Source organism: Trichechus manatus, unplaced genomic scaffold, assembly GCF_000243295.1.
Source record: "Trichechus manatus latirostris isolate Lorelei unplaced genomic scaffold, TriManLat1.0 scaffold00059, whole genome shotgun sequence".
Taxonomy (NCBI): Eukaryota; Metazoa; Chordata; class Mammalia; order Sirenia; family Trichechidae; genus Trichechus; species Trichechus manatus.
This window is the reverse complement of record NW_004443995.1, coordinates 13,326,704-13,337,833: the sequence shown is the minus strand read 5'-3', so window position 1 is coordinate 13,337,833 and position 11,130 is coordinate 13,326,704. Positions and strand designations below refer to the sequence as shown.

Below are 11,130 nucleotides of genomic sequence, written 5' to 3'. Positions count from 1 at the left end.
TGGTCCCTCCTGATAACATGTCCAAAGTATGTGAGACAGAGTCTCACCATCCTCGCTTCTAAGGAGCATTCTGTCTGTACTTCTTCCAAGACAGATTTATTCGTTCCTCTGGCAGTCCATGGTGTATTCAGTATTCTTTGCCAACACCGTAATTCAAAGGCATCAGTTCTTCAGTCTTCCTTATTCATTGTCTAGCTCTCACGTGCATATGAGGCGATTGAAAATACCATGGCTTGGGTCAGGCACACCTTAGTCCTCAAAGTGACATCTTTGCTTTTTAACACTTTAAAGAGGTCTTTTGCAGAAGGCTTAGCTTATAATAAAATTACAAAAAAATTGTGTCATTGATACTTTCTAAAAGCTTTGTTCTCAGACTCAGCCCTCTCCTGAATGACAAGCAAAAGGCATCTTAAGATTCATCCTTAGCAGTTTAACCTGCACTTTTTTTTTTTTCTCTATTACTGATTGCATTAGGTTACTTGATTTCCACTTTGGCCTTCAGAATCATTCCTACTTTGTAATGATTTACCCCTGAAATATTCATCATTTGCTTACTACTTCCAAATTTAAGATTATTATTGTTTTTATATTTGTTGGACATGACGGATTTTGAATAGAAAATCTCAAAACATGCCATAGATAACTTGATGGCTGAGCATAAAAATACTGTCAATATCTGTTGGTGGCAAATTATGATAGACTTTTGCTCTGGAGTTTAACTTCATTAAGACTCGTAAGTAAAAGGGGTCTGTACTGAAATTTTATCATTTAAATGTTTTCCATTAAAAACAGGGAAGTGTTCGCCAATTACTACATGAAAAAATAAGAGATGCTTACACTCATCCACAATTTGTGACTGATGTAATGAAGCCTCTACAGATTGAAAACATCATTGATCAAGAGGTACTTTAAAGTAATTATTTTTGCTTTTTAAACTTTGATGTTTCCTCCTGGCTCACTAAACTTCTCCAAATAGGTACAGACATTATCTGGTGGTGAACTGCAGCGAGTAGCCTTAGCTCTTTGTTTGGGCAAACCTGCTGATGTCTATTTAATTGATGAACCATCTGCATATTTGGATTCTGAGCAAAGACTGATGGCAGCGAGAGTCGTTAAACGGTAAATGTCTTGCCCATAAGAGTATTACTTTGAGTATGTGTAGTGGCATTCAGGTATGCTTCATATAATATTTGAATGTTTTATGATATAATACTATTTATAAAAAATTTTAAAATTGTTTTATTTTAGTTTTATACTCCATGCCAAAAAAACAGCCTTTGTTGTGGAACATGACTTCATCATGGCTACCTATCTAGCAGATCGGGTCATTGTTTTTGATGGTATTCCATCTAAGAACACAGTTGCAAACAGGTAAAATTATTTTTATAAACTTTCAAAGCCAATTATAAGTTCTAATAAATAGAAAATTATTACGTTTAATATTGTCCAGTAAATGTGTAAGTATTAAAGTAATACCAGTTTAATTTGAAGGAAAGGAAAGCGTTAGCCCCAAGTTCTAGGCGTGATTCTGTGACTCCCACGGTTGTTCATACTGAATACTAGACGGGACCATGTAGAGTAGCAGTGTTCAGACTTACTCTAGTATAGAATCCCTGGCCCAGCAGAATAAGCATGCAGAGCTCTGGGCCCCTCACGTTTTCTTTTAGTGTAATTTTTATCTGCTTCATTATTTGGATTTCCAAATAAGATGATTTTGTTTTCACAGACAGTTCCTTGAAAACCATTGATTTGGGATATGACAGAAAACAAGACCCAAAGAGGTTACATGATTTGCCCAAATTACACTGAGCGGTAGAACTCAGAGTTGATCCCAAATATCTGATAATGATCTCGCATAATTATATAAATTATTTTTCCTTTTCATTTTTCTTCTTGTTTGTCCTTTATTGGCCTACTTTGGAGCACTTATGATATAGAGTAGTTTCTGGGTGGTACATATGGTTAAGTGCTTGACTGCTAAACAGAAGCTTGGTGGTTCGGACCCACCCAGAGGTGCTCACAAGACAGGCCTGGTGATCTGCTTCCGAAAAGTCACAACCCTGAAGGCCCTAGGGGGCAGTTCTCCTTGCTCTGCCATGAGTCAGAATCAACTCGGTGGCAACTAACAGCAACATAATATAGAGAAGCTTAACATTCAAATCAGTATATGGAAGTTTCTTACACTTGTAATGCTAAAATCTTGTATTAGATTGAAACATGAAATTACTGATATTCATTTTGATTTATAAAATGTGGTTTCAACATGTTTAAGGAGCCCTGGTGGTGCAATGATTAAGCTATTGACTACTAACTGAAAGGTCAGTGGTTCAAACTCACAAACCGCTCTGAGGGAGAAGGATGTGGCAGTCTGCTTCTGTAAAGATCACAGCCTTAGTAACCCCCAAATCAGTACTACTCGCAGACACATGTGCAGAGCTGCAGGGCACGTTCCCAGCTGAGGTAGGGCAAGGCTGCTTCACCATTGGTTAATCAGCCTTCCCCTCGACTATAGAACATAACATCTACAAATAAGGAGAATCAGCTGTACTGGGCTTCTTCCCACATTTCTTTGTTTTCATTTTAAATTTGTATATCAACTACTGAGAATTTCTTGAAGAGTTAGAGAAATTTCTTATATAAAGCTTATTTACTCAAATAATGAGTCTCCCTTTGTATTAGAAAATGCTGAAAATGTTCCACATGTATCACGTGATTTAGCATGATTTAAGAATTAGCTTGGGAATTAGGAAATAAGTTCGTATTACTAAAGAACCAATGTGAAACCATTGACAGCCACGGTGCAGAAGTACACATTTCCTCCGGTGCCAAATTTATAACATAAATATTACTTTTTCTGTCAAATTCCTTCTCTAAAAGTGTCAGATGTGAGATTCTGTTATAAACCTTTAATTAATGATCTTTTGCTTTTCTGAAATAGTACTTCTGTCTTAAATGTTTCTTTTTTCAGATCAAAAACACAGATTAAACTGTTTTACACCAAAAAATTAGAGCCAAGCAAACTATATAGTCTAAACAGAGCCTTTTTGATCATAGGATTTATAATATGTAGTGATTATGTTATCCAGGTGACTTTGGGGAATCAGAGGGAGCAGGGATTTTTAGTACTCTTCATCTCAAAAGATAGTTAAATTTGGGGAGTAAAATTTAATCTTTTTTTTTTTTTTCTCTTAGTCCTCAAACCCTTTTGGCTGGCATGAATAAATTTTTGTCTCAGCTTGAAATTACATTCAGAAGAGATCCAAACAACTATAGGCCAAGAATAAACAAACTCAATTCAATTAAGGTATGTACAGAACCTATCTTAAATCATGGATAAGCTCTGTCTCAGTGTAAACGATTGAATCATATATTTCTACTTGGAAGGCTGTTTCTTTATCTACTCTGTTTCATTCTAAGATTCATATTTTTTTCATGTTTATGTCTGATGGCATATTTTACTCTCATAGGCAGCAGTTGTGTAGTTGCCATTGCTGTATGGACTCGGTTGTAGTTGTTCATATCTCTGAGTTGCAGCCACGGTTGTACTGCCTCTCTTGAGTCTAATTGCCATTTACAATGTCTTCAAAATGATTACACTAACTCACCATTGAAATGGAAGTTTTTAAGAATACCTTAACCAATTTCTTTCTTTTATATTTTACTTTTTGTGCACACATAAGAGTTATAATTGAAATAAATAAGTTAAAAGTCTAAACAAGCTCTTTCAATGAGATTAAAGTTCTAAACAGTGAGAAAACATCTGTTTAATTGGCAGTGTTTTTTTCTTTCTTTGTGGTACATAAAATAATTGTGCATTCTATACTTGATGTGAAGAGCCCTGGTGGTGCAGTGGCTAAGTGCTCGACTGCTAACCAAAAGGTCAGCAGCTCCGACACACAGGAGAAAGAAGATTACAGCCTTGGAAACCATATGGGACAGTTCTATTCTGTCTTAAAGGGTCCCTGAGTCGGAACCGACTCGATGGCAGTGGGTTTTATGGGTATACTTGATGTAGTCCTTGAAATAGGATTTGGTTTTTAGAAAGCAGAAATCTCTTGGTCACTCAAAAAAAAATAAAGGTTGGCAGTTGGAAACCACCAGCCACTCCTAGGAAGCCCTATGGGACATTTTACTCCGTCCTCTAAGGTCACTATGAGTTGGAATCGACTTGATGGCAACAGGTATGGTACGGTAGTCTATAAGCAGTACTGGGAAACACTGTTTTTAATAGGCAGTTCTCAAGCTGACAGTATGTTGCCTTTTGGGCCAGGTGCTTGAAGTTTAAAATATAAAAATGGAATTTAATAGCCTTCCTAGCAACTGTATTATAATAAATACATAGCAAAATTGTATATGTGTGGTTGTACAGAGGCTTTTGTAAACGCCTCCAAGTAATATCTTGTATAAAAGTCTACCCCTGCATATAGAAGATGTTGCTGATTTTTGATTCTCTATTTTTTAGGATGTAGAACAAAAGAAGAGTGGAAACTACTTTTTCTTGGATGATTAGGCTAAATCTGAGAATATCAATAAGTGATTTATTAAAAGAAACTGGGATTTTTGTTGTATAAAACTAATCAGGTTTTATGCCCCACGTACTCTGGAACTTAAAGTATAATTTAATGTAACAGCAAAAAGCCAGTTTTTTTGTAATTTGTAGTCTGAACACAGAAAATGCCACTTTTCTGTTCTTGATGACAAGACCCTTTTTGCGCACAACATTCTAAAATGAAGACATTTCAAGTAATACAAATTGCCTCCAAATTTTCATGATATATGGGAAGATTTTCAATAGTTGTAGCGTATATATTCATGTTCCAAATGCTGACCAGTGTTGCCATATTTTAAAAATCTTTGAGAATGCTTTCTGTACTTAAATGGTTTGCCAAGTATACCAGTATAACAAAACTGCCCTTATTTTAAAATCCAGTTGAAGACACCACTGATGGAATTTGATAAATAAACATCTATCATGATTATAGTTTGTTTTAAGTCTTTGTATTATATTGTCAAAATATAGTACAGAATCTTCCCTTGAAGATTATCTACTACAAAACACCCGTGTTGGAAAATGGGTATTTGTTAACTAACTTAAGCATTGTTTGTAGTATTTTTTTGTTGCTTTTGAACATATTTATCAAAAATCATTTCAGGACATCCTCTCCCCAGCAAAAAAACCCTAACAACTTTACTCTTTGAATTACTCAGTTTTACAATTCTATAAGATTCTGTGTTAATTATTCCCAACGGTAATATTTTTTTAATCATACATTTATGTACTCACTGATCAAGATTTAGGAAAATACATTTCTAAAGAAACTTCTGTTTTCCTTAAAAACAGTAGTCCTCAATAATACAAAATGAAAGAGTTCCACCCTAGGCCTACAAGCAGCCCTGGTGGCAGTGGTTAAGCGCTCGGCTGCTAACCCAAAGGTCAGCACTTCAAACCAACCAGTAGCTCCGCAGAAGAAAAGAGCTGGCGATCTGCTTCTTTAATTACAGCCTAGGAAACCCCATGGGGCAGTTCTACTCTCATATAGGGTCACTGTGAGTCGGAATTGACTCGCCAGCACACAACAACCCTAGATCTACAGTCTCAAAATCTTTAGAGTTGGTGTCTAAACATGTATGTGTTTTTAAACTTACACAGATTTTTCTGACGGGCAGCCAAGGATTGTGAACCACTTCCCTAAAGGGAACATTAATACAAGAGTCCCAAGAAAGCAGTACAAAGTATCCCTTGGTACCAATATTCAGTCTGAGTTTGAATATAGAGAACTGTATTTTCTATATCTATTTGACTTTGTTTTTTAGTTTTGAATAGTATGTAGCAAGAGTTCTAAAAACGTACCCAAATCGGTTTAGTTCCTGAGTTTGAAAACCAGGATACTTGTAGAGTGAAACCACTTTAAATTATACTTCTGACTAATGTACTGCACTGGAATTAACTGATACTATGAGTGAAAAAAGCAGGGTTTACTAAATAAATTAATGGGGCAAGCAAAATAGAGGGGAGAATTAGAAATCATTTGAATAAACTTTTAGAGCTCCTTGAAACAACAGAAGCCTTGATTAAAACACAATGGATAAAGTATAGCTTAATTGGGCCCCATTAGGCCTTTTTTTATATAATTTATGAGTAGTCCATAAATATGTGTTGTGAAAAATACATATATACAAAACTGTACGGAATAAAAGATACGCTCTCCGTCTACATTACCCTTCCAAAGATTACCAGTGTTTAATATATATACTTTCATGCTGTTTTTCTGTGCACTTATGTAAGTGTGAATATGTAAAGGGTTTGTTTTGTACATAAATGGGATTATACCAAAATAAGTAGTGCCTATTTTTAAGGATAGGTTAAATATGTGAATGATTATTTCAAATATATTGAATAAAATAAGATAAAAGCTATTTTTATGTACCAATTTCGTATTCTGTCCTAAAGAAATGCTTGTTACAGAGCAGTTTTCTATGCAATTCTAATGAGAATATGTATTTATAAGGTAGTAATTTTCATGTAAATGGAATTTTAAAACATGGATTTAGATGTTACATAAGTTTTTATATAGTAACAAAAAGGCCTACAATTGCTAACATGAAAAACAGGTTTGTCTGTAAAATCAGTGTTGCCAACTCAAATACACATCAGTGCAAATAATTAGCTATTAAAAACGAGACAGCTCTCTATGTCCTGGTTAGGAAAAAACTAAAATAGTTAGCAAACAAGTAAGGCGCAGCACAGTTTATATAAAACTACCATTTATGTAAGAATATTAAAATACCCAAAAGGATACTCAAGAAAACATTGCTTTTGGGAGGGGTAACTTGGTGATGTAAGAACAGGAAAGGGAAGGAGACATGTCTGCCCACGTAGACAGTACCTTTTGAATTTTATATTGTACATATCGACTGTTGTAAAGTAAGTTTTTGTGTTCCACTAATGAAGTGTAGTCTTAACTGTATTGATGCTACAGCTATTATTTCTACAGTGTAACCTAAATTTAGACCATTAGCTACTTGAAGTCAGTCCTGTATCTTATCATTCAGCATATTATGTGGTGCCTCACATGTAGTGGGCCTACTCTACTGAAGGAATGAACCCGCATGCCACAGAAAATAGGAAGAGTGAAAATCTACTCAGTTGTTTATCTCATTCATGTTTATTAACATATTTAGATATGTGTATATGAGGCCCTTAACACAGTGTCTGGCATATTGTAAACGCTCTGGTTCAAAAGAGGACTAATTCTGGATTGGAGAGTCAGGAAGGGCTATGTGGAGGAAGTAGCTCCCAGGAAAAAGTAACAGCAGGTATCTCACTGGATTGTAAGGATAAATGAGATAGCCCAGAATACTTGTCAGAGGCAGAAATGAGTATGGGGCATTCAAGGTAAGGTTAGTGGTAGGGAAGGATGAATTTAGATTTTGATGGGCTTTCCATACCTCTAAGATCTGTTCATTTTTTACATGCTTGGAAGTAGGGGTTGAAGAAAAGAGACAAAGCAAGACAAGTTAGGCAGAATTATTGTTCAGGATCTTATACTTTTACTCTTTTGTCTTTTAATTTGGAATGTTTATATTCTGTCCACTCTGCTCATGCAGGTCTGAACTTGTATACTGCAACTGCTGACTCTTGCTTTCAGTGGATTGTTTCCTTGTATTATTTTCATTTGTGAGCTGATGTTCACTGAAGTTTTATCTGAGAATTCTGAGGCTGTGTGGCAGACACCACCCCTTTCCATCATTCCTTGCAAACTTGTTAGGGTAGGCAGTGTACCCAGCTCCAGATGGTCGGTCATAATTGGTCTAAGATAATCATGATGATCCTCTTCCCTAGTTCCCACAGGCCACCTGACTTAGTTTGGGCCAGTAAGTTGAAAGCAGAAGTCTATTTGGGTTTTTTTGAAAACCTTTTACTACCCTAATAGAAGTACTTACCCGATATTGCTTCTTGCTAATGTGGTTATCTAGAGCATTTTGTGCCCATGAGGTGACACATAAGGGAAGTGCCAAGAAAGCCGCAAGGATGCTAGTCCTGATATCAAACACTGCACAACTACCAGCAGCCACTTACTCCAGATTTCGTATGAAAGAAAAGTATTCAAGCTACCGAAAATAAGTTGGTTTTCTGCTACTTGCCACCAAAAACATTCCTCCTAGGCTGAGGTCTGTCCCTACACAGACTTTCCTTTTGCTTGTGCTAGATCACCCAAGTTTATTATCACTTAGAGCCACTTTTCATCTTTTTCAGTTTGGGGATTGCTGCACCTTAAACCTAAACAAATGTAACATTCTGGAGATTTTCTTTCTTTTAATAAGCTGGAGCCTGGGCCAAAAGAAATTTTTTTTATTATTCACCTCACAGAGGTGATACTTGCTTTAATGCAAATATGTTCTAGCTCCCAACACCTTCCATGTGCCCAGGGCTACTCTCCCATATCTACATTTGTGGTTGTTATCTGCCTTCCAATCAGCCACTGACTCATGGTGACCTGGTGCATAAAGGAACGAAATGGTGCTTCGTCTTGTGCCATCCCCATGATCAGTTGCAGAGTCAGACCATTTTGATCCATGGAGTTTTCACTAGCTGAAATGAAGTCCTTTCTACCACATATACATTGTTCTTTGTTAATGAGAGACTGGCAACCATCTTCATCCGTCCCTCCCCATAGAGGGCAGCTTTTGCATCTCTTTAGACCTTCGCCTCTGGTTTCTGGTCTGTATTTTTGGTCCCTAAGCATTTTCCTAAATTTGCTATCTCAACTATGAATTTTGAAGACTTTTCAGATTTTACCTAATATCCTAGGTATTTTGTAGCAAGACTTTTTCTAATCCACCATATTGCCATCTGGCATCAGTTTTCTCCCCTGTGAAATAAAGATAATGTGTTTGGGGGAGAAAATAAATGGCAATTTTTTACAAGTAACTTACAAAGTCATAAAAGACTTAAATGCTCTTACTCCTAATTTAGAAAGTAATTTGTAGGAAGCACACAATTTACACAGGTAACTAGTATAACCCTAGCTAGGTGCATAGCAGTGGTTTGTCTTCTATGCCATCTGACAGTGGCTAGTGCAAAGGCAAGGTTCTCATTCAAAATAAGAAAACTCGCTCACTACACAGAAGTCTGTTGGCGTTAACTTGTTAGTAAGTAGAATATTCCAAGAAGTAGAGTGCTAATAAGAACCACACTTGTGATCTTTTTTGAAATCTTTTCAGATACTTTTTTCTAAATATGCAAAAATTATTCACAGGAATGCTGTGTGTTTAAAAAGTGCTGACTGCGAAGCCTCAAATGTCTCACCCCTAAAGCCAAAAACCCATGATGTTTATAGCAATGTCTGTAGCTTATCTTAGAAACTTAACCTAAGAAGTACTATATTATAGTATCTGGGGTCTTAAAAACTTGTGAGCAGCTATCCAAGATACAGCAATTGGTCTCTATTCACCTATACCAGCAGGAGACCCAGAAGTCGGAGAAGGAAATGGACTGTTGGTCTAGTTGCCTCTATGAACTACAGCCTCCTTTGCCAGGAGACCAGAACTGATAGTACCAGGCTACCATCACTGAACGTTTGATCAAGGACTCAAATCAAGTGCTGATCAAAATGGGGGGAGGAATATGTGGACCAGAATTTTAAATTTTTTACAGAATCCAGATTTACTGGACCCATTCAGGCTGGAAGAACCCTCGAATCTGTTGCCCTGAGAAAATTTTTAAATCTTGAACCAAAACTATCCCCTGAAGTCATCTTCAAACTGTTTAGCTGAATAATGTTTGCCCTGATCACTGCACACTTTAAAGAATTATATATATCAGACCAAATTGACAACTGTAAAGCATAAATGAGTGGTTTATTGGATGGTCTCAGTCAGTGGTGGTGAAATAGTATGGGGAGAACGAGAATGATGACACATGAAGAATGTAACCAGTCACTGAACCGTATATGCAGAAATTGTTGTGTGTGATCTGCTGTATTTTCACCAAAAATAAATATTAAAAAAAATTATTATTCTATTCTGAGGGCTGTATGATTCATAGTTTTGTAACAGCTTATAGTCAGGGTGCATGTGTATATGAAGGGAAGCTGTATTAACTTCCTCTTTTATAGTTACTTACATCTCATACTATTACCTAGACCTGGACCTAAAAAGCCTTTCAGTGAGGCCGTAATAAAGTAAAAAGAGGGTTCTTCTGGTTATAGAGAACTTTCTAGAAACCCTGTATTGTGACATCTTGTGAACCACAGGCTTCTCTTGGTCTCACCTTTTATCCTATTCACTTCTGGAGTGGCCAATTCAAGGCTCCAACCAACTACACACAACTCTTGCTTCCCTCCCCACACTGACTTCTACTGACTCCACAGGGAAACCCAGTTAGCACTCACACAGCTGTCAGATAAATGCTTCCCTTTTTTTCTCCTTCCTCTCACTCTACCCGCTGCCAAGGTTCTGACATATTTCATTCAACTCCTCAGGCGGTCTCAACCATACGGTTGGCCAATTCGCTATCATCTTTATATGAACCCTGGAACCAAAGAAATCACAAGCAGAATCAAGAGACAAAATTTAATGTACGCACACAGTTTTATATATAATGCAGCATCACACCATGTAGGGCATTTACTCTTATTTTATACATTCAGATATGTTTGAAACACTTCTTAAGGCTACAAAACAGAACATAGAAAAATAAACAGGAATATATTCAACACTTACAAAAAGTGATATGATAAAGAATATAAAGTACTATTTTCCTTTCAACACTTCAAAAGATATGTATATATACTTTTTTTACAAGTAACATCACAAATGATCACATCTTCACATGCTTCTAAGTATTATTTGTACTCAGTGTAAGGCTATTATCATTTTTCATACATAAATTTTTTCTAACTGTAACAATTTTTAATCCATTCAAGTAAATTCAACCCCAAAGTTGCTGTTTCTCAGCATTAAGACATGCACCCAACCCTCTTTTAGGATCTTCCAAAACTTGTACTTTAGGGGGGGAAAAGTGTCTTTAAAAAAAAAAAAAAAATCCTAATTAGCAGGCGAGTAAGTAGCTGACACTAGTAACAAAATCTTAGTTCTTTGAAATTACCATATTGGAACTGAGCCACT

General features: G+C 36.3%; 1 protein-coding gene across 1 annotated transcript in view; it reads left to right on the top strand.

Annotated features, from left to right (window-relative positions):
* ABCE1 (ATP binding cassette subfamily E member 1) overlaps positions 1-10,865 on the top strand; it is a 36,706-nt gene extending 25,841 nt beyond the window's left edge. The window contains exons 14-18 of the mRNA XM_004378853.2: positions 793-903; positions 977-1,119; positions 1,249-1,371; positions 3,193-3,304; positions 4,463-10,865. Coding sequence (XP_004378910.1) covers positions 793-903; positions 977-1,119; positions 1,249-1,371; positions 3,193-3,304; positions 4,463-4,510 — 537 coding nt within the window. The 3' untranslated portion in view covers positions 4,511-10,865. The remainder of the gene's footprint in view (positions 1-792; positions 904-976; positions 1,120-1,248; positions 1,372-3,192; positions 3,305-4,462) is intronic.
* The last annotated feature ends 265 nt before the right edge of the window (positions 10,866-11,130 follow it).